Here is a 27,451-nt window from a genome sequence, read left to right as displayed (position 1 = left end):
CATTCTTAGTGCCCAGTGGTTAAGGCCAAGCAAGGGGCCACGGTCTACACTCGCTGGGAGTTAACACAGGCCACCGCTGCCCAGGGACCCCCACTCCTGCCTCTGCCCACCCAGGGAGTTCCCGCCCCGAGCAGAGACCAGGCGAGCATCAGGCAGGAGTCAGAGACAACACAGGGCACAGCTCTGGGCTTCAGGGGGCTTATAAGGTAACTGCAGAGGCAGGACACGCCTGTAAGCGTCTAAGACGCACGCGGTTCTTTACGGGAGGTCACGCGGTGCTGTGGGGAGAGTTGGTTTCACTCAGGAGGCCTGGTTCTCTCTGCTCTGCTGGGGTTAATTCCGTTACTCCGGGAGGACCTTTCCACTATCCTGCATGGGTACGGAAAGCACTGGACAGGTCAATACAAGATCCCTCGTGTTCCCACAGTTCTACACCCTGAGAGGTTTCACCCACTGAGTGGTGGCCGTGCAGGTGGACAGGTGGGTGTGCAGAGGCCCCCCTCTACCTTCCTGGCCCGGCCCCGTCTCCAAGCTTGTCTGGCTGCAGCCCGCTTTGGGGGTCTCCTCCACCTCGAGTTAGGGCCCAGACCTGGTCACGCTGAGCGGACGGTGACACGTCCCAGCACCCACGTCCAGAATCAGGCTCAGTGACCCCCAGCCGAACAGCAGCGGCAGGAGGTCAGGAAGTGGACTCAGCCCAGGAGCAGGTTGGGCCGGGGTTTGCCGGAGCGGACGCTGGGAGCCCGACCTTCTGTGTCCAGGGCTGGGGGGCCCTCCGCCATGGGGGGCTGCTGCCGGAGAGGAAGAAGGGGCGCCGTCCCCGGGCCTGTCTCCAGGCCAGCGCCCTCCCCCCTCAGGAAAAAGCAGTTCTCACTCTGACAGGCGGCGAGCCCAAAAATAGGGCTTCTCTGGCCAGAGATGCCCCACGTGACGTGAAAGGAGGAGAGGGCTGGCAGAAGTGGCAAAACAGAACTTCCTGAACATGCACTGATGCTTTTTTTGCCTGGGCACAAACGAGTGGTCCCATAGAAACCGACGTGGTGCCGCAGGCACAAGGGCAGGAAACTGACCACCGTTCTTTGGAACAATACAGACAGCAGAGATAATCCCATCGGCTCCCATGCCCTGGGAGCCTGGGGAGTAGCTCACTGCTCTTCTGCTGCAAATGTATTTAAACCCCCAGCCCCGGCCGGGGTGGCGGCCGGGGGGCTGCTCAGATGGCCGCGAGGCTGTTCTCTGTGCAGCTGTCTCCATCAGGCTGTGGATTCCCCAGGTGCTCACAGGAGCGGGGGCCACAGTGGGTTTTAATGGACTCACAACAGAGCTGGGACCTTTAGAGCAAAGGAACCCATTCAAGAAAACCCTCCGTGTATGTGAAATCAGGTTCCTTGGCAATTCAGGTTGGGGGGAGACTGGGGGACAGTGAGGAGGTCACGTGGCCGAGAGGCCCAGGCTACTTACTCGGGACGCCGGACACCAGCCGCAGGGGCCGCAGCACGCGGAACGCCCTGAGCGCCTTCACGTCGAATCCAGCCCCCTTCCCTCCCAGGGCGTTGGCCCCGTCGGCTTTGGTGGCTTGCTCTAAGATTGCACTGAAAAGCCTGGAAGAGAAGGAGAGAGGGAGTGTCAGGCTGTTCTGCTTGCCCAGCGGGGCTCCGAGGGATGCTGGGAGGCGAAATGTGCAGGTGCCTCCAGCCACGATCAGTCCGGTGTGCGGGAGGGTCCGAGACCCTCATCGGATGACAGTCCCTCAGGGCAGGTCCCGCCTGCCCTGTGCTGACATCGAGCGGGCTTCGCGGCACTGGCAGCCCAGGCAGGGCGTCAGGCAGGTGGAGGCTGCCGCCAGGGCCCGTTCCTCTGCCCTCCCAGCGTCCTGGCTGCTGTGCCCTGGCACCACATCCCAGCTCCTCCCGACAAGCCCCTGGCTTTGATCTGAGCCTGGGCACAAACGAGTGGTCCCACAGGCACCAGGGCAGGAAACTGACCACCGGCCTCAGACCCTGGCAACACCTGTCATGTTGGAGTGACGGGGACAAAGGTAACAGACACATGTTCCAGAGAGGACAGAGGAGCGTTCGAGACGGTTCTGTCCAACAGAAACGGTGCAAAGCACAGACGTGGGCCGCGTGTGCAGTGTAGATTTTCCAGTAGCCACACTATGAAGTGAAAAAGGAACAGGCGACATGGACGGTGATGATAGAGCTTATTTAATCCAGCATAACCAAAATATGATCACTTCAGCTGGAATGAAGAGGGTTTTTTTTTGGTTTTTTTTTTTTTTTTTTTTTTTTGGTACACGGGCCTCTCACTGTTGTGGCCTCTCCCGTTGCGGAGCACAGGCTCCGGACGAGCAGGCTCAGCGGCCATGGCTCACGGGCCCAGCCGCTCCGCGGCATGTGGGATCCTCCCGGACCGGGGCACGAACCCGCGTCCCCTGCATCGGCAGGCGGACTCTCCACCACTGCGCCACCAGGGAAGCCCAGTAATAAAGAGCTTTTAGTGAGATGCTTGTCCCTCTGTGCTTTGCTCTACGTCTACACATGCAGTGCATCTCAAGTGAGCGCTCAGTGGCCACCGCAGCTGGAGGGGAGGGTCCTGTAGAAAGAACCCCTCCTGAGGAATTCTGCTGGAAAAAGGTACGAGAAGAGAAAAGGTCGTTCCTGCAAGAGGGCGTGGAATCGTTTTGCTTGTTTTTAAATGAAATCATGTAATAGAGACCGACGATGGGCAGTAAAGAAGTGAGGGGACAGTGGCTGGAAGGGTCGTACCCCTGGTGGGCAGGAGGGCAGGATGCCCACAGAGGGGCACGAGCCCAGTAGCCAGGACGGTTCATCATGGTCCCGGGGAGGGAGGTGCATTGTGGGTTCAGATGCAGGTGTGGGAACAGACGGAAGTCCTCTTCTGACTGCACCTCTCTTCTCAGCGAATCAGGTAGCAAGCCATCAGCTGGAATGTGAAAGGGGAGGGGGTTCTGGAAGCTTGAAGGGTGAAACAAAGGCATAAAAGGGTCGCGGAAGAAAGTGGTGGGGCGAACGGAGCCAGGCCGTGCAGTGGGGTTTCCAGGCACCCAGGGCCTCTGGGAGGAGGTGGTCACGAGGGGAAGTGACACGTCGGCTCAGCCTTGTGCGTTTCTCTACCCGCCCCAAGGGCACAGCTCAGGTAGCAGCTAGTCGGACTGGGTCGGAGTTGGTGCTTTTGCAAGTGATCAGGGAAAGAAGTAAAAGCTGAGTGCAGACACAGGCGAGAGATGACCTCAGGGCAGGAGGGCACTGTCGGAGTCCAGCGCTGGACGGAGGGAGCAGGAAGGATGGGTGGTATTTTTTGGAGAGCAGGAAGCTGGTCTGAGGTCATGGAGAGGATGTGGCTTGCGGTCATGGCAGGGATCCTGACTTCGACCCTGGGAGTGGGCAGCTGAGACAGGACAGAGTCAGGATCCCTGGGGAAGAAGACATCAAGGAACCAAGAAGCTTGGGAGGCTGATGGCGGGACAGTGCGTGATGGAGAGGAGGAGCTGGCCAAGAGCTCGTGTCTCCACAGCCAAGGAGAGACTCAAAGGTGTGGGAGGACCACGACTTGGAGAAGCAACGGGTAGAGGGCCTGAGGATACAAGCATCAGAATTGGAGGGGTTGGGCTTCCCTGGTGGCGCAGTGGTTAAGAATCCACCTGCCAGTGCAGGGGACACGGGTTCGAGCCTTCATCCGGGAAGATCCCACATGCCGCGGAGCAACTAAGCCCGTGCGCCACAGCTACTGAGCCTGTGCCCTAGAGCCCGCGAGCCACAACTACTGAAGCCCGTGCGCCTAGAGCCCCTACTCTGCAACAAGAGAAGCCACCGCAATGAGAAGACTGCACCGCAACAAAGAGTAGCCCCCGCTCTCTGCAACTAGAGAAAGCCCGCGTGCAGCAATGAAGACCCAATGCAGCCAAAAATAAAATAATGAAAAAAAAAAGAATTGGAGGGGCTTAGAGAGGAGGGAGGCGGTGGTCTGAAAGCAGAATAAGAGGAAGCAGGGCTCCTCTCCTGGCCTGCGAGCATTTGGAGGGGAGGGGCCGTATCTTGAGAGCCGGCAAGGGCAGCAGGACCCGCGGGGAGAATGAGAGAGAGAAGGAGGGACCGGTGCTGGGGTTAGAGCAACACCGGGCTCCCTGCTCTGGAATAAATCTGATGAGGATCCAGCGACACCCCGCTCCATATTGATGTTTTCTCGACAGAGCTGAGTAGTTGGGACAAAGCTTGCAAAGCTGAAATCCGGTATCTGGACTTTTACAGAAAATGTTTGCTAAGACCAGAAGTGGGGAGGGATTGTGGGGAACACGGGGCACCTTGGAAAGGTTTCGGGAGGGATTAGAACATGCAGAGAATGTACGGGAATGGGAGTCTGGGATCCTGGGCCACTTGTGGGAACCGAGAAGAATATGGGAAAGGGCCCCATGGACCATCTTTGTCTTTGTACCTAGAGACGTCCCACTGACTCATGGTCAGGAGAGCGCACTGGGTCGTGCCTAGGGCCAAGGAAGACGCCCAGAGAGCAGACCTGAACCGGGCCTGGGCAGCCTGGTCTTGAGGAACAGGCTGGGGCTTCTATGACTCCTGCCCTAGGGGGCTGGATCTGGGAATGGGGAAGCTGCAGCTGGGGGCTTAGAGAAGCTTAGACCCAGGCAGGGCCCAGCGGAGGGAGCTGGTCTAAACAGGGATTTGCAAAACGTGCTCCGGAGAACCCTCGGGGACTTCTTGGGCAGTGAGGCCAGGGATGAGTGGCTTCCCTTTGGTCTGTTTTCCACGCGGGGACCCCGAGTAGGCTGTGTCTGCACGGTGGGTTCTGTGGCCAGACCACGTCTGATGTCCTCCTGCCTGTTCTGTGATTCCTTCACCCCAGCTTGGCAGTTTGACGGGTCCATGTGTTAGTTGGTGACACCTCCTATCCCAGGCAGAGGTCTCCAGGGTGGGGGAAGCGGGGTCTTTTCTCTGCAGAGAAATGTTCTTTCCATGGAAGCCTGGATCACAGAAACTCAGGACATGGACACCAGTTTGCAAGTCTGTTGAACAACATTCCAAATGCAAACCAGATTTGGTTCCTAGAACTTCCTGGAAGAAAGGGACACGCTTATCAACGTACAAGATGTTCACAAATGTTATTCGGGGAAGGGAACAGAGGTTGAACAGCCATCCTCTCCTTTAACCCCTGAAGGCGCAGAAATTTCAGGAATGGGCCTCAGACGTGTTCTCAGCTTGCAGGGGCCGGCGTGTTTCTCCTCAGTCACACTTTGTAGAGGCGAAACCACTGCTTGGTGCCCACCGGTGCCTAAGGGCCAGGAACCTTCTCCAGGCGGTGTGTCTGGCACTTCCTTAGCTGGACGTTAGAGCTTGTCAGAGAGGACGATGGTCTCTAGAGGCCCTGTGAGCCGAGAGGCAGGGCCCCATATTGGGAGGGAGCTGGAGACATAGTGAGGCCCTTTAGGCTGGAGTAGACGGTCTGAGCAGGGGCATCTGCTTAGGGCTCCTGGGTGCCTGATGGGGGCGGGGGGAAGGCTCCCGGGTGCCTGGCGGGGGTGCGGGGAGGGCTCCCGGGTGCCTGGCGGGGGTGCGGGGAGGGCTCCCGGGTGCCTGGTGGGGGCGGAGGGAGGGCTCCCGGGTGCCTGGCGGGGGTGCGGGGAGGGCTCCCGGGTGCCTGGCAGGGGTGCAGGGAGGGCCCCCGGGTGCCTGATGGGGGCGGAGGGAGGGCTCCCTGGTGCCTGATGGGGGCGGAGGGAGGGCTCCCGGGTGCCTGGCGGGGGTGCGGGGAGGGCTCTCAGGTGCCTGGCGGGGCTGCGGGGAGGGTTCCCGGGTGCCTGATGGGGGCGGAGGGAGGGCTCCCGGGTGCCTGATGGGGGTGGAGGGGAGTAGCTCACAGAGGCTCTGAAGTCCTCCCACATCCATTCAGCAGCCCCATGTCCCCACTGTTCCGAGAAGACTCCTCCACTTCCGGAAGGAATGGGGCACGCGAGGGGAGGGCAATGCCTTGGCACTGGCCTCCTGGGTGGCAAGGCAGAGAAGGGAGAGGGGCCCTCAGCCCGGCACTCAGGCGGGCAAGCCCACCTCCCCCGGAGCAAGGCAGACTCCCTCTAGTTTGCGGGAGGGCAGAGGCTGCCCAGGAGGGGCCAAGGTGAGCAGATATTTCCCAGGAGACACGAGGAAGCAAAGGCACATCCATGTAAGGGGTCGGGATGGGAGGGCACAGCTGAAGAGAGGTGGTTGGGCCACACCCTCCATGGGGGTGTGTCGTTTTCCGAGTTAGAAGGATGGGCTGAATCTAGACTGGATGGAGAGCCCCAAAGACCAGCGCCTTGGAGAAGAGAAACCAGGTGCTGAATGTGGCCGATTGCGAGATCAACGGGAAAAAGCCAGAGGGTCATGGTGGACCACAAGCTGAGCCAGCGCTGGCATCGTAGCCTCCATGTCATAAACAGTCGATGGAGGAACCCTTGGGAGAGTGCCAAGTCTGGACGCGTCCCTCTCTTCCTCAGCCTGATGGCCCGGGCCCGGGGAGATGTGGGTGGGATCTGGGCTGACCCACAAGCAGTCCGCTTGCTGCAGTCTCGGGAGGAGCCGGGTCCATGCAAGTGGGAGATGGGCCCCTGTCTGAGGTCCACCTGTGTCTCCTGCTTCCATCCCACGCAGAGGTGAGGCCACGTTTGGGGCAGAGCATCATACAGACCAATGCCAACTCAGCCCACAGACGGGAGAAGACTTAGCTTCTCTGCCCCAAGAGGCGCCTCTCCTCTCTGTTGGCCCCAGAAGCACCAGATCTCATTCCTTGGGCTCTTTCTGTGAGTGTGTGAAAGGTTCCCAGGAGACTCGGGCCTTGAGGGAGATGCTGAATTTAAAAGGATTCAGATGTATCAGGAAGAAGCACGTTAAAGGACTTTGCCGTGGTTTGCTGAGTTAGTTCAAGGCATTTGTCAGTCAATCTGTTTATCCTGGAGTGAACAGAAGTAGCAAATCTCTCGCAGATCTGCAGCTTCACCCTGACATCCGCACGTGGCAGAGTCCAGAAACTTCCGTGTCCCTCATGCCTCCCAAGTGCCCCTGATGTTAATGCAAAGCGTGTCATGCTTGGCCAGGCAAAAAAGGACAGCGGCGAAAACTCGGAAACAGCTCCAGACGCCCGGAGACAGGGACTCGCTCCCAAATGGCCCTGATTTGCTCCGTCACTTCCTGCAGGAAAGGCCGGGCGCCCACGAGGCTCTGAGCAGGGCGCGCTCTGGGGAAGCCACCAGCACAACATCCTCCCGGGGCGGCTGGGAAGGGCCCCCTGGGGTAGGAGCCTAATGCCACGCTGACCTGACCCCGGAGGCCGTGGGGACAGCGAGGGAGTGAACGGCAGGTGGGCTTGAAGTAGCGCCAGGTCAGCCCCAAGGCTCGGGCACCCTGCCCTCCGCAGACGGACGAGTGACTGGAGCCCGGTCAGCTGTGTCTCTCGTGGCGCGTGCGGGTCTCTTTGTACAAACATTCCACAGAGAATCTTTTCCTGAAGTTACCGATGCCTTGATAAGGAGATCGTCACTTCCAGGGTTTCCTGAAGCTTCCTGACGCCGCTTTGTTTCTGAGCGTAGGCTGAGTTGGCCTCTACGGCAGAGCGGGGTGTCCGGGGAAGTGCGTCTGGCCCCGTGCCCTCGGCCCTTCCTAGTCCCATTGTCCGGTCCCGGCAGCCACCGAGCCAGGACCCTGCAGAGGTGCAGGTGGGTGTCCCGGCTCCCGGGTGCCAGCCGCCTTTCCATCCAGCCTAACCAGACACACTCGGCCACACCACAGGGGAGGCGTCCAGGGGCTGCTGTGCCACGTGAGGCCCAGAGGGAGACCTACAGCTGGGGCATCTCCTTGGCTGCACAGAGGCCCCTGGGCTCCGCCAGAAGGCCTCGGATTCACCTGTGCACGCGCGCGTGTGTGCGTGTGCATGCGTGTGTAGGTGGGAGCGGCGGCCGGCGCTGTTCCAGGTGACGCTCCTCTCCCTTTGGAGACAGTCTGAATCCAAAGTGATTTTTAATAGATCCTCTCGTCTGGCCTGAAGCCCAGGGCCCTTGTGACCAGAGACACAGATACGGATGGGAAGGGGCCGGTACTGGGTGAGGGCGGCGGAGGGGGGGGGGGAGGGGTGGCTGTACTCACCCGACAACCACAATGATAAAATCCAGCAAGTTCCAGCCGTTGCGGAGGTAAGCATTGGGGTGAAAGAGCAGCCCATAGGCTATGACTTTTAAAAATGCTTCCACAGTAAAAATGATGAGGAAGAGATACTCCACCCGTTCCTAGGAAACACAAGTAGAAGAGAGAGAAGGAGTCATTAGACTGGGGATTTGGAAAATTCTGACCCAGCAGGTCCCCCAAGGTGGTGGAGGAGAAGGGGGACCCTCCACGGTCGGATCAGGGGGACACCCCCAGGCCACATCCCGAGCCCCACGGTCCATCCCACAGGAGAGCTCCGATCCACTGGGCAGGAAGGGGGTTTTTAGTCTTCAAATGTTAAAATGCAGAAATTAGGGTGGTGAAAAATCGCACGTCTTTGAGAAACATCTTAGTTCATCAGTGAGCAGTTCCTTGTACTTCTCAGAAGAGAACTCACGACGCCTTCTCTAAAGGGGACCCAAGGATGCCGGGACGGGAGTTGGTGCTGAGAAAGGGCTGAGACAGAAGGGCAGGGAAAGTGCCACAGTTCTGAGTCACAAACCCTGAAGCTACAGCCGGGGTCTCTGATACCCAGCCACCAAGAAGCAGAGCATGGAAACCTCCGCCAGCCGCTGAAACAGAGGCAGCTGCCCACGTGCGCTGACCCCGACCTGCGGGCCCTCTTCCGTGAGGAAACAGAACCCTCTGTCCAAAGAGTGAGACCAGATCAGCAGGGACCCCAGCATTGCCAGGATGAGGGCGGGCACTGGGTGGCGGAGGGGCGGTGCTGTTCCGCTCTCCACACTCTGTCCTCTTCAAGAGGGCTCTGCCGTGGGATGTGGCCCTGTCCCCGGAGCCCACGCTCGGCAGGACTGACTCCGGCTGGTCAGAGCCAACTTGGGGCTGATTCACCAGCACCCCACCCTCTGCAGCAGCCGCTCTCCCACGCTGCCCCCGGTGCAGAGCCTTCAAGGCCCCTCAGGCAGAGGCGGCCGTGGCCTTCACACACCGATGCTTTGCGCTCGTCTCCGTGGGAGCCTCCAGGAAGCTCCCACCTCAGACCCCAGACCCGGCTTCTCCTCTTCCGCAAGTCAGGAGGGGCTTACTGAAGACCCCAGGTCCCACGCCCACCGTATCCCTAGAAGGCATACGGCCTGCCGCCCACCCTGCAGGGAGGTCAGGTTGGTCCCAACGCCCCCCGTGCTCTGCCTATCTGCTCTGCCCACCCTCCCCAAACCCTGTGACGTTGAGCGTGTGCTGGCCTCACCCAGCCCAGCTCAGGACGAAGTTTGGGGACACAAAGTTAAAAAGGGAAGAACCCCGGGCCCCACCCAGACCTACTGGAGGAGATCTTCTGGCTATGGAGCCTGGAAGTGGACATTCCAGACCATTCCCGGGTGTCTCTGAAGCACCTGAAGTTTAAGAACCACTGGTCCACGTGCTGAGAAAGGCCCAGATAAGCGGCAACCATGGGAAGGGGATGGAGGTGGGACTCCACCAGCATCTCCGAGGCAGGCTTGTCCTTACCTCCCACCCATTCTGTCATCTTGAAGTTGGCCTGGGACGTGGCTTCCCGGGGGTCTGCGACCCAGGAACAAACGGCAGTGCGTAGGACCTCTGGTCTTTAAAAAGTAGGTGATGTTGGATAAAAATGTACATCAGGACCTTGTTGAAAGGGAATGCATGCTCCAAAAGGGCGCGACACACCTGAGGACGACTGTGGAAGGTGAGCTGTCCAGCCACTCAGCCCCCGCCCCCGAGACCATTCAGAGCGTCCATGTTTAGCCCCAGATGACAGGGCCACCTCCTCTGCACCCCCAGAAACCTCTGCGGAAATTCACGAAGTTGGAGCAGGGATGAGAAGGGAAACAAAGGTAAGCTGGGTACCCATTTGTGTCAGGGGCTTTCACGTGTCACCTGCGTGCCAGGTGCCGTCACCCCGCCAGCCTCCATCCAGTCACACGTTCCTGGTGAGGCTCAACCAGCTGAGTCACTGGACATGATTGATGCTGGGGAGCCCTCTGGGTCGTTTGCACAGTGAGCTTTCTGGGACAGGTAGCAACCCAGCTCGGAATACCCCTTCCCCGCGGCAGGGAGGACAGCCATACCCCAGGGCTCCGAGCGTCCTGTGTGCTGGGGGGCTGGCGTCTCAGACAACTCCTTAAACAGCGGCACCCCCAGCCCCGCCCGACTGGCACTACCCCCTCGTCTGCGAGGCTGCCTTCCCTTCCTGATTCCTCTATGAAAAGAGAAAGCCACGGGGGAGGAGGGGTCCCGGGTCCCTCCACTGCCGTGCAGGCTCACACCGCAGCCCCGGCGCGTCCTAGACCTGCTGCACCTCCTGTGAGATGGAGGACCTGGGGACGTGTGTCTTCTCTTGTTGACCCTCGGCCTTTGTAAGTTTCCCCCATGAGGCCCACTCCCTAATCTACAGCATGTGACATAACAGGTGGAGACGAGAAGAAACCACGGACATGGCAGCGAGTCCTTCACTCAACCGTTCACGGACATGTTTATGTGCTGGAGATTCGAGAGAAAGGGCTCAGAAACTGACCTCCAGGAGCTCTGGGGACAATGGGGACAGATGGACAGAGTCCAGTACAGCAGGTAAGCTGTGCCCTGGAGGGAAGGCTGGGAGGATGGAGAGCTGTCAGCTGAAGTGGGTGGGTCAGGCATCCGGTGGAGAGAGAGGTAAAGGGGGGAAATGTGGAGGCCGTGGCTGGGGAGGGGATGGGCTGGAGAGGTGGGCCGGAGCAAGGGGACCGGGGGCTCTGGGGCCAGGCCTGGACACTTGGCTTCCGTTCTGAGGAGACGGCGGCCCTGCTGTGGTGTGCACTGCCGTCTGGCGCTGTCATGATGGGGCAATCAGGCGGGGGTGGCCCACGCAGAGTTCGTGGAGGCCTGAGCCGAGGCCGAGACGGGGGACTGGAGATGAGCAGGGGGACCTGGGACACAGAAGGCGTGTGATTCGCTTTCTGGCTGCACGTGGGGGTCGGAGAAGAGGCAGGGAAAGAAGGGCACGCCCCCCCCCCCCCCCGGGGTTTCTAACCCCGTGACTGTGGGTGGAGGACCCTCTCGCTGCAGTGGGGCCTTGAGGAAGAGGAGGGGTCAGCGTTCTGTACTCAAGGCGGAGCTCCTGGACTTGGATGTAGAGGTGGGCTCGCACGGAGCTGGGCTCACAGGGGCGGCTGGACAAGGTGGCCCTGGAGATCGTGTGGACCGGAGGAGAGCTGAGGCTGGGGTCCATCCCCTATGGGACGACCTCAGCCCAAGGGAGTACTTCTGCGTCCTGGGAATTGTCTCCCAGGAGAAGTGACAGGGTCCTGCTTAAAGCCATGGGGTCTGAGAGAGAAAGGACCTCAGAGGTTATCTAAGTAACCTCCCGGCGGAAAGACTAGGACACTGATAAGATAAGGCCTGGCAGGTACACGTGGAGGATGCAGGATGAGCTGGACTTCCTGACCCGAGGCCCAAGGTGCATTCGTTTCTTTGCCTCCCGGGCCCCGCTGACCCCCTAAGACACGAGTGGGTCGGACTCCTCAGTACGAGGTTTAAGGGTCTGAGACAGAACTGAAGAGGGCCCAGGAGCCAGGAAGAAGGGTCCGGACAAGAACCGAGGGAAGCAGCAAGGGCCTGTGGTCACCAAGTCTGGGGCACGGTCACCTGTGAGGTGGGTGAACGCGGGTGTGCATGTGTGTAGCACCACTCTTGTGAGCGGTGCTGTATTCACTCTAACGTTAGAGGCATGGGTGTCCTTACAGAATTAATTCCAACCCTCTCTTCAAAACCAAAAAACAAACAAGAAAACGTAAACAAGTGAAACAGCCTGGTCATCCTTTCAAAACACTGGGCGTTGCCATAGAAACGTCCGGGGGTAGAGATCAGTGCAGCCGTGGAAGCCGCTCTCCGGCCGGCTGATGTCCGGGTGCCTCTGGCCTCATGGGCTCACATTCCTCATGGCCTCCTCGGGCCTGGTTCTGGGGGTCCCAGAGCCCTGAGAACGCACCAAGGTCCAGCAGGGGACCCGCCGTTTCTGTGATCTCGGGAACCCCTGGCAACTCTGGAAGCCACCCTGGGGCAGCCTGATTCCAGGCCCCACTGTGGGTCGAGGTTGAAAAGGCTGGAGGAGGCGTGAGGACGCGCCAGACGCAGCCACGCACAGCTGCGGGTGGGGGGCGAGGGGACGCCCAGGGCTCCCCAGGACCCTCCGCTGCTGCCGGCTGGAGTGGGGACCTCGCTGCTCAAGTGGTTCCATCTCTCCCCTTTCCCAGCACCTCCCCTTCCCTCCCGACAATATTCCCCAACCCCGCCCGCCCCGTGTGTCCTTTCCTTGTCACCGTGTCCCCATCCCTCCCCTCTCCCTGCTCTCTCCTCAGGGCCGCCACTGGCACCCGGGCCCACATCCACTCCCAGGTTTGACCCACTGAGGGGATTCAGAGGAGGGAGCGCCTCGGTTCCCAGGGGTCACGAGGTCTCCCGGATGCCTGTGGGCTGTGAGGCCCTGGTGGGCACAGGCCGTCAGAGCTTTCCGCTCTCCTCACGTCCACACATCCTGCCCTTCACCCGCATTGTAAGCCTCTTCACGGCAGACTCAATTATCTGCGGATGGTAACAATCTCGATTCTGACACCGAATGGCTCTGTGTCTTTGGGAAATCACGCTACCTCCCTGGTCTGCTTCTCATCGGTAGAAGAGCTCGTTAACCATGAAAAAACGAAACAAGATATGATGCCGCTGAGAGCCCTGGGCTCCCCAGGGCTGCTTTGGGAGCGGGTACAGGTCGGGGGGAGGCTGACAAGGTGGGGCTTCCCCCCTGCCCCCGCCTTGAACCAGAGCGTGGCCACTTTGACCCGAGGAATCCAGCTGAATCCAGTCTGGGGAACCCACGGGATGGGGTGTGGAGAGAGAACACACACGAAAAGGTGCAGCCATCGCTTCCTGACTGGCTCGGGTGACTCCTGCTGGCTTTATGTTCTGGGTTCTGCCTGAGATTTTACTGGAGAAGAGCAATGAGTGCTTTTTTTCCCCCTGGTTTTCTTAGAACTTGGAATACCACTTCCAAAGTGGCGATGACTCCAAAGCCTCTCCAGAGTCCTCTGTCAAGCTCGTCCCTGGTCTGTGCGCAGTTCTGCACAGGGCACAGTCAGATTCCCAAATGTGGAGAGAACACAGAGTTCCTGTCCTCACTGTTCTGAGGATCCCTATAAACACAGATAGGTTTGATAATGAAAAATCCTTCATCAACGAGACTATTACTGTGTGTGCTTTAGGAGAACACAACATTCCCTCCTGGTAAGGGAAGCCAGTGCCAGGGGAGAGCTCCCTGGACCCGGCCATCAGGGCGCGCCTGCCAGGTCTGTTCACGTATGCACGCTCATGTCTCTTCAAGCATGCGTGTTTCTGCACACACACACACGTGGTGAAGCTGGGCGATGCCCACCGTCTGTGTTAAACAGCATGTACCTGCTCTGTAACAGACCAGCTGTGGAAATTCACACTCAGAGAGCTTTCCTTCCCTCGGCGGCTGAAGGACGACACAGAATGTGGTGAATCCACGCACAGAGGGATACTAGTCAGCCCTGAAAAGTAATAAAGCTCTGACACGCGCTGCGACGTGCGTGAGCCCTGAAAACACCGTGCTGAGAGAGAGGAGCCAGTCCTAGAAGGACACACATGTATGATTCCACTTCTGTGAAACACCCGGAACGGGCAAATTCATGGAAACTGTAGATTAGAGGTTCCCGGGGCTGGAGGAGGAGGGAGCTGTTTCGGGGAACGAAAAGCTGCGGAAACAGCGTGACGGTGTGAGTGTCATTCGTGCCTCTCACGCGTACACTTTAAAACGGTTAGAACGGCAAATTCTGTTGTATTTATTTTCTCACAAAGGGAAAAAAAGGAAGCATTCCTTCGGATGTTAAAGATTTTCTAACCATCAAGGGTCTTCATCTAAAGCTACCTGAGGCCACGGCTGAACCTGTATCAGCTACCCCCTCCCCGGGATCACTTGTCAGGAGACCACCAGCACAGCCACTTGTCGAGAGAGCTGGTGGAAGGCTGGGGCCCTGGGATGGGGCACAAGGCGGTGGGCGGGGAGGCGGGAGGCGGCTGAAGAAAACGGCTACAATTTTTCGAGGCAGGCCCTTCCCAAGGGCCTTGTGGTGGTTCAGGCGGTCTGGCCTTAACACCCAGGGCTCCTGTAAAGGATGAAAGGGCCGGACAAAACCCCGGGACACCTAAGAGCAAAGCAGCCTCGGAAAGAACAGTAGTCACCTGCTTGTCGAGGCTGGTGGCCCCGGAGGCTGAAAGTCTGCCGGGTCGCTGGTCTCACAGGGGCTCAGCCCAAAGATCCGGAAGCTCTCCTCCCGCACAGCTCGCTCTGCCCTCGCCCGTGACGCCAGGTGGCCGTGACTCATCCACTCGTGAGACCCTCAGCTCACGTCTCCTCTGGAGGCTGGCCTTGCCCCCCTGGGAGGGTCAAGCAGGCGGCTCAGATGTCCCGGTGCCGGCCTGCCCCTCGCCAGCCCGTCCCCCAGACGGCATCTCTGCCCGTCCCCGGGGCCCCTGCCTGGGCTGCTTCTCAGCTGTCAGCCCCCAGGGCAGACCTGGCCTGCCTGCGGGCTCGGTGGTGTCCTGCACCGTCGTCACGGGCCGCTGAGCCGCCCCTTGGAGTTCACGGCTGGCCACGTGCCCCTCCCCAGCGGGTAGCACAGGCTGTCAGGGCACGGCCGGCCCCCTCTCTCCCAGGACGTCACTGGCTCCAGGACATCACCTTTGCTTTGGGTAATGGAGCAGAGTGGCGACAGGTATTCCCACTCAGAGCTGAAGTGCTTCTGGGGACAAGGGGGCATTTGCTTACTGACCTGTGGCTAGTGTGTGGTTTCCCAAATGGATGCGGCAGTGGCCTCACAACTGTCCTAAATGCCCACCTTCTTGCGAGGAAGCAGACCAGCACATGGCACAGGGGAACAGAGCCCCTCTCCTGCCTGTCTGCACGGCTTGTCCTGCGCCCGCCCCCATCACTGTTTGGGTGTTAAGGCAGCTCCCTCACTGGCCTTATTGGCATCCAGGCTGATTCTCTGCCTCACCACCCCCCCCCGTGCCACCCCCGCCCCGGGCCTGGGATGGAGTCTCGCCTCCGTGGCCTGGCTCCCAGGTCCCAGCGGAACCCACCCGTCCCTCTGGCCCCATATCCGGCCAGCACCCTGTGCTCCAGCCACACCAGAAGGCTCACCACACGCAACCCAGACGGGTGGCGAGGCCAACCCTGCCAGGCCGGCCTTCCTCCACCTGCAAGGCCTGCCCCTCTCCTGGTCTGGACGTCTTACCCTCCTCGGCCCCCCACGGCCCTCCACTCAGTGCAGGGCCCTCTGCAGACACGATTCTAGCACTTACGACAATGTGTGTGTTTCCTGCAAGCTCGTCCCCTTGGGGACAGAGGCCTGCAGGGCGGAAGCAGGCCTCTTTGTCACCTTGGTTAGGAGGTGTCTTTAACTGGAGGGCAAAATGACAGAGGGAAAGGGCTTTGGAGTCAAGCTGTTTCCCCGTGACGAGCCGCGTAATCTTCCCAACTGTGGCCTTGTCACCAGGAAAGTGGGAAGCAACACGACTCCGGCGACCTGGGGATTAGGAGTCATGGTCCGCACTGGGATGGCTCAGCTGCCATCGTGGCTCTGCACCCAGCATGGCCCCCGGCTCTGCACCCAGCATGGCCCCCGGCTCTGCATCGAGCATGGCCCCCGGCTCTGCATCGAGCATGGCCCCCGGCTCTGCACCCAGCATGGCCCCCGGCTCTGCACCCAGCATGGCCCCCGGCTCTGCACCCAGCATGGCCCCCGGCTCTGCACCCAGCATGGCCCCCGGCTCTGCACCCAGCATGGCCCCCGGCTCCGCCCCCGGCTCTGCGGCAGGTGCAGCGGGGGTTCCGCAGGCGTCTGTGGGGCTCACGCCCCCTCCAGGCAGCTCTGTGTATCCCCAGAGGTCCCGCCTGGGCCCCTCTCCAGCGCCCACAGCATCAGCCCTCTGCCCGTCCCCTCTTCCCTCCTGCCCACACAGGCCTCCAGGACCCTCAGCAGGTAGCATGACCCATTTTCGAGCTACTTCTGAGCCTCTTGACTTCAACACAAACTGGAACCCAAGGCTTCACGTGTGTTTTCTATTACTGACACAACTTCACAACCAAACCAGAAACTTCTCTGAGCCCGTCTGCCAGGTTCCGGGCCTTCTGAACGCTCCTGACCCCGACCCCCAGTCCAGCCGAAGGGACCCCAGCCCCCCAGCCGAGAGCCTTTCCCTGGAGGCTCTGGGAACCCCACAACCCTTTGCCTCCTGAAGCGACTTATTTCAGTGGCCTGGACGAGGTGACCGACGACAGCAGTGCCCATCGGGAGCGAGAGCGTGGGTTCAGGAGGGTTGAGGACCTGCGGTCACATCCACAGCGAGAGCGCAAGGGGGGGAACATTACAGTTTATGAGGAGCCTTCCATTTTATGTTGAGTGTCACGACCACTTCATGAAGCAGGAAGGCAGGTAATTTCTTCTCCTCTACTTCTCTCACCCCACTTCCTTTTCCTCCTCACACCACCCCCATCATCATCACCACCGTCTCCTCCACCCCCAACACCATCACCACCGTCTCCTCCACCCCCAACACCATCACCACCGTCTCCTCCACCCCCATCACCATCACCACCGTCTCCACCCCCAACACCATCACCACCGTCTCCTCCACCCCCATCACCATCACCACCGTCTCCTCCACCCCCATCACCATCACCACCATCTCCTCCACCCCCAACACCATCACCACCGTCTCCTCCACCCCCATCACCATCACCACCGTCTCCTCCACCCCCATCACCATCACCACCGTCTCCTCCACCCCCATCACCACCACCACCGTCTCCTCCACCCCCATCACCATCACCACCGCCCAAGCACAGCTCCCTGCCCAAGCCTCCTATAGTGCCACCGCCCTCTCCATCTCCCTGTCCCCAAGACACCATTCCCTTGAGGCATTTTTAGCCAAGAGGCCAAACATCCAAAGAGGAAGAAGCGAATCTGTCTCACGCAGGTGAAAATAGCCGGTCCCCGCCCTGGGCCTCTGCCTCCCTCCCACCCTCCCGCCCCCCCCCCCTTTCTTTCGTGGCTCCTCTACCCCTCCAGCCATCAGCCCCCGGCTTCCCCTCCGTCCCTCTCAGAACTTCTCCCTCCACCTGAGGCATGGGCAGCGTCCACAGGGTCACACAGCAGTTCAGCTAATTGGCTATTTCTTGCAAATTGCTTAAAAGGTGTGCAGACCCACTGAAAATGGAAAGACACAGCGCCGTGGGCATCCACCTGTGACGCTGATGAACGCACCCCAGCCCTTGCGGGTGTGGGTGGGGCGTCTCCTGACCTGTGCGGACCCACAGAGGGAGCCCAGTTACCCAGGAAGGGCCAACATCCCGAGTGAGGGGACGGCGCAGAGGGCTTGGTCCCCTCCCCCAACCGTGGAGCCCATGAGGGCGGCGACGGCCTAAATACGGTCCTCGCGCCGCTACGTCCTCTGCGGGAAGGATGTGAGGCCAGGAGGGAGGCGTTTCAGCTCCCACCTCGTGTTCTCGCGATGCCAGGAGGCAAAACACCTCCCCAAACACGGGCTTCATTTTTCCTGCTTTTCTGCTTGCTGCCTCTGACTTGCGGACAGAAATCCTACGGCAGACGGGGACAACGGAAGCTGGGGTCACAGACAGACCCCGGGTCCCGGTGCCCGAGAAGAGTCCCCGTCACGCCAGTTACAAGCTGGTTACCACGACGTCGACCACCAACACCACCAATAACAAGAACTAATGTCGCCCTGTGTGTTCTGGATCCCGACCCCGATCCCATGTCCCTTGCACGAATTACCGAATTCTTTTCTTCCTTTGTCACAACATCACGATGGCGGCAGATCAGTCCTCCCCGTGAATCAGGAGGTTGAGACGCGGAGGGCAGGTCCGCTCGCCCAGACCATACAGACTCTAAGAGCCGTGGCAGGGCTTGACCTTGGGCCCCTGAGCCCAGGGCGCTGGCCCTTAACGTCAGCTTTAACTTTTTCATCCATAGAAGGAATATGGAAACAGCCTGCGTCGTGTGCTGGTGTCCACGTACGTGGACGTGCTCTGTGAACTGCAAAGTGCTGTGGAAATACTGGCGGGCATCACCCCAAAGCTTCTCTTCGGGGCCGAGAGAACCATCTCATAAAATCAGCGCAGGACCACAGAATCTCAGGGGAGGAAGGGGGCTCCAGTGTCCCGCAGGGTGACGTACACTCGACACAAAACTGAGAGGCCTCGTGAGTGACCTGGCTCAGTGTCAGATAGAAGTGACACCCCGAGATGACCGGAGCGGTGCTGGGTGCAAACCCCCATCTCCTGACCTTTGTCCGGTGCTCAAGCCGCCCCCGACCTGGGCCCCCCAGCAGACGCCGCCCAGCCATCACCAGGAACTCACCTGCTGACCCACAACGTGACCTCAGCATCCCTCTCAACACAAGGACCATCGACGCATCGGTGCCGACTTACAACCTGTACCCTCCCTGCGGGATGCACAGGGTGACCATGTAGTTTACCCGTCAGACAAGGGCAGCTTTGAGAGTGAAAGAGGACGCTGTGACTAATTAGTGGGGACACAAGGGGTGATCACACGGGGGTGATCCCAGGTGAACTAGAGACTGTAGTCACCCTAATTATACCTCAGGGAAGCTCCCAAAGCGCCCACCTACTCCTTGTAGGTAAACCGACCTGAGGAAGCTTGGGGGCGTCTTCCTACTGGACGGGGCGGGTGGGGGGACTTGGGGGAAGGAGACAGTCTTGGTGAGAAAGGACAAGGTCCGCCTTGGGGTCACAGTCGTGTCTGCAGAGGTGCCACAACCACGGGGCTATTCCCGCGCCCCCGGGGTCGCCCTCCCTGCCCCGGCGGCACCAGCTCAGCACCCTCACGTGAAAGCACGTGTCCGCGATCCCCGGCTCCGGCACTCCACCCCACCCACTCCTCGCAGTGAACAATCGCTTGTGCGGTAGTTTAATGAGCCGGTGATGAACGCGTTTGGGCGTCTTATGGAGGCTGAATCACCTTGTTTACTCATCGGTAATTAAATCGGCAGCATCTAATTTCTGTTTGGGGAGATTTATGGGCATTTTCTGTTTCTAGGTGACGAAATTGAAAAATGAGTCTAATTACTGATGGATTTCCCCAAGAAGAGAACCAGAGAACGGTATTTCACTCATTTCCAAGTTCACTGCGCCTCTGCACGGCCATGACAAGGGTGAATGACAGGAACGCCAGGGACCACCCAAGACCATCCTCTCGGACAGCCCTGTTTCCTAAGGGGAACCCCATTTGTCCCTCAAAAAAACCACTGCTACTAAGGGGTTTTTAGAGGATATGACATTTCCAGTATGGAAGGTTCTGACCGGGTGTGGCCTCTAAGTTGCTTTGTGACGTGAGCTTAGAAACTCTTTTTTTATTCTTCCACTTTACATTTTCTCATTTATGAAGCAAAGTTTTCAAGTCATCAAATTATTGGGCTAATGAGCAGATGATCCCATAAAAATGGTTGCAAGCTGGTTAACAGAAAAATATTACCAACGTGGCATGTTTTCTAAACATTCAGAAGTTCCCTGTCAAGTGTTTTGCTCAGTTTTACATTTCCGGAACCTTCAGGTTGGGAGGATGAGAGAAATATTCTGAGCATTTTATTCCAAGGCAGATGGAAGCGTCTTCCTGGGGTGCTAACTCTGTCAGTCACCAGATATCGTTTACCTTTGTGGCTATTGAGTGTTTTTAGTCTAATCCAGGATCTGGCTGAAGTAACAGTGTCTCCTACACTTTGGGGGTCAGGCGGGACGGGGGTCTTAGCGCATATACCTCGCTCCAGAACTGCTCAAGGAGCTCCCCACCCAGGGCTTCCCTGGTGGCGCAGAGGTTGGGATTCTGCCTACCGATGCAGGGGACGCGGGTTCGTGCCCCGGTCCGGGAGGATCCCACATGCCGCGGAGCAGCTGGGCCCGTGAGCCGTGGCCGCTGGGCCTGCGCGTCCGGAGCCTGTGCTCCACAACGGGAGAGGCCACAACAGTGAGAGGCCCGCGTACCGCCAAACAAACAAACAAACAAAAAAAGAGCTCCCCACCCAAAGGCCCTCCCATCCTCACAACGATCGTCAGAAACGATGTATTTTCTGCAGGTGAGGAGGCCCAGGGGTTCGGGGAAGCGGGCCAGGGGTCTCGCCCCGAGTCCCACGGAAGGCCTGGTGGGGAGCGGACGGTGTCCGCTGGCCGGACCTCAGGCTTCCGTGTCTCAACGTTCTCAGGGGTGGTCCAGGAACCTGCCAGGGAGGCCGGCGGGTAAGTGAACAGTCACCTCTCTCCTAGTTTACAGGATACACTGAGGGCCTTGGTGACCCGGGTCCCAGCAGCGACCCTCTCCTCCATGTGGTCCAGCCCACCACCGCTTCAGGGCTGAGACCCCAACTGGTTCGAGAGGCCTCTGTTTGGGGTGAGGCATGTTGCTTCTTTGGGCCTCAGTTTTCTAATCTGTAAAATGAATGCCCCTTCCCCTCCTCTGCCCGGGCTACGAAAAATCACGTAGAGAGTTTGGTGTGCAGTTTATACGTGTGTTTCCCTGGGGTCCACAGACCACAAGGGGCCCTGGGGAGTGAGGAATCCCTCAGGTCCTATGAGCGGCTCTGACTCCCATGGCAGGTGCCAGGTAAGCAAGGCCTTGCCTCCCCTGCTCTGAATGGACACGTGCCTGGCTGCCACCAGCCCGACTCCCACCTTGTCCTCTGGCCTTGTTGTGTTAGTTGAGGCTCAGGGCATGGTGGTTAGGAGTCCCGTCTCTGGAGGGAGACCACCTGATTTTAAATCCAGGCGCTGCCATAAAGATCAGAGCAGAAATAAATGAAATGGAGAATTAAAAACAGTAGGAAAGGTCAATGAAGCTAAGAGCTGATTCTTTGAAAAGATAAACAAAATTCATAAACCTTTAGCCAGACTCATCAGGAAAAACAGAGAGGACTCAAATCAATAAAATCAGAAATGAGAAAGGAGAAGGTACAACCCCCATACCACAGAAATACAAAGCATCCTAAGAGACTACTATGACTGGCTCTATACCGATAAAATGGACAACCTAGCAGAAATGGAAAAATTCCTAGAAAGGTACGATGTCCCAAGACTAAACTGGGGAGAAACAGAAAATATGAACAGACCAATTACCAGAAATGAAATTGAATCAGTAATTTAAAAAACTCCCAACAAACAAAAGTCCAGGACCTGATGGCTTCACAGCTGAATTCTACTAAACATTTAGAGAAGACTGTTAACACCTGTCCTTCTGAAACTATTCCAAAAAATTGCAGAGGAAGGAATGCTTCCAGAATTATTCTATGAAGCCACCGTCATCCTGAAACCAAAACCAGACAAAGACATCACACAAAAAAGAAAATTACAGGCCAATATCACTGAGGAACATAGATGCAAAAATCGTCAACCAAATATTAGCAAACTGAATCCAACACTACTTTAAAAGACCACTGTCAATTGGGATTAATCCCAGTGATGCAAGGATGGTCCAACATCCACAAACCAATCAGGATGATGCACCACATAAACAGACTGAAGAGTAAAAACCATACGATCATCTCAATAGACGCAGAAAGAGCTTCTGACAAAACTCAACATCCATTTATGATAAAAACTCTCCAGTGTTGGTAGAGAGGAAACATGGCTCATCATAATAAAGGCCGTATGTGATAAACCCACAGCTAACATCCCACCGAACAGTGAAAAGCTAAAAGCACTTCCTCAAGACAAGGGTGTCCACGCTCGCCACTTTTATTCAATAGAGTATTGGAAGTCCTAACCATCGCAATCAGACAAGAAAAAGAAGTAAAAGGAATCCAAACTGGAAAGGAAGAAGTAAAACTGTCACTGTTTGCAGATGACATGATACTATAGATAGAAAAGCTTAAAGACACTGCCAGAAAACTACTAGAGCTCATCAATGGATTCAGTAAAGTTGTAGTATACAATAGTAATATACAGAAGTATATTTGTAATAACATTAGATGGAGTATAATCTTAAAAAATTGTGAATCACTATTATTCCTGAGACTAACATAATACTGGACATCAGCTATACCTCAGTTTAAAAAAATAAAATAAAAACTTAAAGAAAGTGCTAGAGAAGAAAATTGGAAAACAGAAAGGAGGAAAAAGCAGAATAGGCAGGAATAGAAGACACACGGGAGCAGGAAAGAAAAGTGCGACACTGCTGGGGTTCGTTTACGCCCTGAGACGTCCAGGGTTAAGGTTCCCGAAGCCATGCCTATGGTGCCCAGGTGTCTGCCCACAGAGGGCGTGTGCACACCTGTAGCAGGAGCCCAGGGTGCACGTGGGGGGGGGGGGGCGTGTCCAACACACCCGGGAAGAGGGGCTTGTGGGGTGTGAGTCTTGGGTCCTCCTGGAAGAGTCGACCACTTGTCTATCTTCTACGCAGAAAGCAAGCCAGTGACCCAGCACCTCTGCCCAACCACAGCCAGGGTCCCACTGACCTCTGACCCCTCTGGCCAGAAGTCCCCACGAGCACGCAGCCGGCGAGAGGTCCGAGTACCAGCAGGCTCTGCCCTGGGGTGAGCGCCCTCCCCCGAGTCACCGCTCCCCACTGCTGTCCTCTCCCCCCTCATCCCCCCGCCCCCAGCGTCTGCGGAACTGACTCCACGCGCTGGGCCAGAATCAGGCTGTGGTCCAGTCAGATGCCGGGCCCCGGGGACCCGAGTTCTGATTATGTCCACCGACATTTACTGCCCTGGGGCCCGCAGATGCAGAAGCAGCGCCCCTGCCTGCCTGGGGCACTCAAGCCCGGGGCGGGATCAGAAGGGACAGAGGTCATCGCAACACGACGAGTCCCTTCGGCCGGGCGGCTCGGGGACCCCTCCCTGACACCAGCTAGACACAGAGGGCAACTCAGCCTCCTCCACACTCCAGGTTTCAGGCCGGACCCTTGCACCACAGACCACGTGGCTTCTGTGATCCCAGAAGAGCTACGAGCATCTCAGAGGACACGGGCTTTCCTCTGAGACGGAGGGTCCGGGCGGAGCTGCCGTGGTGACACTCGCACCCCCTCTGCGGCATCTACGCCCAGGTGAGCCGCCCGGCACAGGTAAGCAGAGTCGTCACCACAGGGAGCCGGTGTCCTTTCCGGAGTTTACACGCAACTTAGTCCTTGACCATCTAGGAAACCCCCCACTCCCAGCTGCTGCTCACCAGGGCCCTGGACGGCGTGTCAGTCTTTCTAGGGGAAACGCTGGAGTGGTGGAGCCCCGCGGGGTGAGGAGAGAAGGAGGCCCTTGGGCGCCCGCCGCACGTGATGTGGTGAGTCAGCGCGCTCCGGTCCCAAGTGGCTGGTGCCGTACCGCCTCTCATCACGCTGAGGACCCTGAGGCTCAGAGGAGTCAAGCAGCCAGTCCAGGGCCCACGGGGAGTCAGCGCCGGGCGCAGGGCTTGAGCTCCGCCTCTGACTCAGTCCCACTGCACGGCCGTCAGTCGGGGTGGTTTCATGTCCATCACTGTCTCCACGGGAAATTCTACATTCAAGTAACGCCGATCAGGCAGAATGCAGGGAGTGGCGGGGATGGAGGGAGGGAGCGCTTCTCCAGCCCAGGGCGGGGGCCGCACAGAGGGCCAGTGGGAGGGGGGACGGCGGGGCAGGACTGCGTGGCTCGGGGACCACGTGGCAGTGGGACTTAGGAGAGACGACGGGACAGGCCGGATCTGGCCAGAAGCGGCCGTCAAAGCCCAGACCCAGCAGCTGCGGGTCGCACCGTGAGTGGTGCTGGGACCGAGGGCTTTGGAGCGGCGGTAGGAGCATCCGTCAGAGCTGACCTGAGCAGCCGTCCGCGCCAGTAACCGAGCCTTTCCGTCTCAGGTGGTTCCATTCGACGGGAGCCATAAATTCATACCACAGTTTATGCAGCCGGGGAAGGATGCACGGGGAGGGGGTGGAGGGAGCGCGGGAAGTCAGCCTCAACTTATCAGTGTGTGTGCATTCATTCATTCGCTCGCTCACACATTCACTCACTCATTCATTCATTCGCCAGAAGGGCACGGGCGGGCCCAAGAGCTGACTGACGTTATGAACGTCTCTTTCTCCCAGCCTCCTAGCTTATACTATAAGAGTCACCTACATTTTAATCTGTTAGATTTGGGCAAACCTGCATGTTTCTCGGCCTTTCCTCAGTGCCACCGCATCTTACCGACCCCACGATACCACCGTGTAGAACCAGAACCATGTGCTGGATCACAGCAGACTGGAGACCCCTGGGGTCGGAGACTGTCTTTTCCTCCAACACAGCCCCTCCTTCTGGCTTCCACCGTTTGAAAATGCAGTAAATCCTTTTGACAGGTGTCTGGTAAATATCTACTTATTTACATGTTGATCAAGATACTTATTTATGCCCTGATTCAAAAAAGTAAGATTGCCCGCGCACTCGCCACGGGCTGGAGGTGGCTGAATTAGGCTGATGGATTGGTGGCAGAGCCAGGGCTCTGAGCTGGCAGCAAAGCACCCTCGGCGCCCCGCCCCGGCGCTTCCGGCCACGCCCTCGCCCTCGCCCTCCACGTGACTCCCACCTGCTGCCTCGACACCTCCCGGGCTCCACCCCTCGAAAGATCCAGGGAGGGCCCAAGAGGCACCGAGGGGGTGGCAAGTCACCGACTCACGCTCGGACACTTTCTCACGCGTGCCGCCCCAGGGATGGTGCCTGCCTGGGAGCTTCGCTGGGGAAGGGGCTCCACCGCGCAGCACCGGCAGGCTCACCCCGAGCTCCCGGGGGCGCCCTTCTAGGGTGCGCGCGCAACTCTGCGACCAAGAAGCGGGCAGCAGAGCCCCGTCAGCACTGAGCTTCACCCAGCCCCCGCGTACCTCCCACGTGACTCTTCCCCCAGGGGCAGTGCAGGAGCAGGTCTGCTTTCTGCCTCCTTTCTGAGGCTGCATGGATGTAAAGGCACGTGGCAGGATTACAGAAGGGGGCCTCCACGTGGGCAGGGCAGCTGGCCGGTTACAGAAGGGGGCCTCCACGGGGCGGGGCAGCTGGCTTCCGGAGCAGCTGGAAGGCCTCGGCCAACAGCTGGGGCAACCTCGGGGCCGGACAGGGCTGGACGGGGAGCAGCGCAGGGCTCCGGGCCTTGCTTCTCAGGGCCTGGCCGGCTCTGAACACACTGCCAGCTGAGCCACTGTAGCCGGAAGCATCAAGGCTTCTGAAGCGGTTTTCTGCGGTTTCTAACCAGGAAAGTAGAAGCAGCTCCAGCCCGGATTCTCTGATTCTAAACAGGCCTTTCGAGGGCCTCAAACCCGAAGGCCCGGAGCTCCGGCTGCCGGTGCACAGTGAGCTCTGCAGAGTCGCCCCTCCACACGGTCCCGTTCATGCCCGCCTTGCCAGGGGTCCTACTGGATGGGGGCGGTGCTGGGGCTTCGGTGCAAGGATTCCGCTTTCCTTCCCCGCCCCTCCAAGTACTGGCAGCGCCTGACGTCTGTCGAGTTTAGGAGGCTGAGAAGAGGTGCGCTCTGCTGGGGAAAGCCGGAAACACCAGCACACCCACCCGGGAGGTTTGGGGGCATCACGATGGGGGGATTTACCCAGACCCCTCCCACCCGGGCAGAACAGGTCTCTCTGAAGACTGACAGAGCCTGGCAGTCACGGAGGGGGCTGGGCTTGTCCCGCACAGGAGAGAAAGACGAGAAAAATCCATAGCAGAGTAGAGGCGACGAAGGACAGAGCCATCCTCATGGGGCCATCTCCTGGGAAACACACGCACGCGCACGCACACACGTGCACGCAGGCGCTCGCACACGGGGTCCGGGTGCTCTGTGCTCCTGGCGCGTCTGCTCTCGCTCCCTTTAGGGGTTTGGTTTTAGCTGCTTCTGCACGGAGCGATCCATGGAAATCATTGTTCTTGGGAGTGAACCATCATCACGAACCTCGCGGGTCCATTTCTTTCTTTTTTTTTTTTGCGGCACGCGGGCCTCTCACCGTTGTGGCCTCTCCCGTTGCGGAGCGCAGGCTCTGGACGCGCAGGCTCAGCGGCCACGGCTCACGGGCCCAGACGCTCCGCGGCACGTGGGATCCTCCCGGACCGGGGCACGAACCCGTGTCCCCCGCATCGGCAGGCGGGCTCTCAACCACTGCACCACCAGGGAAGCCCCGTCGCGGGTCCATTTCTTGAAAACCTCCTAAAGCCAGACGCCTGGGCAGTGTCGGGTGGGGGCTAGCTCTCCGCCCCTTCCTGCTGGGGATGACAGGAGGCCAGGGTCTGGTTCCCAGAGCATGGGGTGGGAGGGGAGTCGGCCGACACGGTGCCCTACAGGGGCTGAGGTGGTGCAGATTCTGTCAGACGGCGGGCGCTGTGTCCAGCCAGGCCACGCTGCTCTGCAGAGACGCTTGTCCCCCTGGCAAACTCTAATGGGGCAGGACGCACAGTCCCGCCGTCCCACGCTGGCAGCTACAAACGACTCGGAGTCTGAGAGAGGACGGCGCTGCCAGCCTGCCGAGCCCTGCGGATGACAGTGATTCATCCCCGCCCGACGGGAGGTGCTCCTGTGTTCGCGCTCCTGTCCCCTGGGGCCGTCCTGCTCATCCGTCTCTCCTGCCACCGGCTCCCCTCCTGCCCCACTGCCTTTCTCGCCTGTTTCTCCCCTCGCCCTGACAGGGATTCGGGGCATGGCCTTGGGTCGCTTTGCCTGCCCTGGCGACAGCAAGCCCTGCGTTAGCTCTTCTGTCCGCATCGAGGAAGCACAGGTGACCTGCTCTGCTTAGGTGAGCACTTCAACTTCAGGAAGGAAGGAGTAGAGGGGGTCAAGGGGAGACGGAAAGGAAGAGGCGAAAGAAGACCTGGGATTAAGGCACTGAACTTCAACGGGGAAAAGGACAAAAGTCATTTAAAATTTGGGTATCGCTCCAAGCACAGTCATCAACGGAAATAAAAAATTACGGTGACAAACCCAAAATAGGAATCTCGATGGAAATTCTGCACCTGCTGTTCATCCACCGACAGTTCCTCCATCAGCAGACAGCCGTCAGAGATCAGGCCTGCGGCGACAACTTTGCCTCAATCCCGCTGGTCTGATAATTTCTTTGATTCGATGACAAGTGAGAGGCCTCGACATGAAGCCGGTCCCACAGGAAGGGGCTAATTCTGCTTCCCTCATTTGAATGATGAGGAATCTGAGGCCCAGGGGAATCAAATGATTAGCCAGTTAGCAGCGAGACTAGGACTTAACCCAAACGTCCTA

The 27,451-nt window shown here is 58.8% G+C and overlaps 1 protein-coding gene across 1 annotated transcript in view; it reads right to left on the bottom strand.

Moving 5' to 3' along the window:
• Positions 1-27,451, bottom strand: part of CACNA1C (calcium voltage-gated channel subunit alpha1 C) — a 465,996-nt gene that overhangs the window by 175,237 nt on the left and 263,308 nt on the right. The window contains 2 exon segments of the mRNA XM_032644404.1: positions 1,462-1,601; positions 8,148-8,287. Coding sequence (XP_032500295.1) covers positions 1,462-1,601; positions 8,148-8,287 — 280 coding nt within the window.

This window comes from Phocoena sinus, chromosome 10, assembly GCF_008692025.1.
Source record: "Phocoena sinus isolate mPhoSin1 chromosome 10, mPhoSin1.pri, whole genome shotgun sequence".
Taxonomy (NCBI): Eukaryota; Metazoa; Chordata; class Mammalia; order Artiodactyla; family Phocoenidae; genus Phocoena; species Phocoena sinus.
This window is presented reverse-complemented; position numbering and strand designations above follow the sequence as displayed.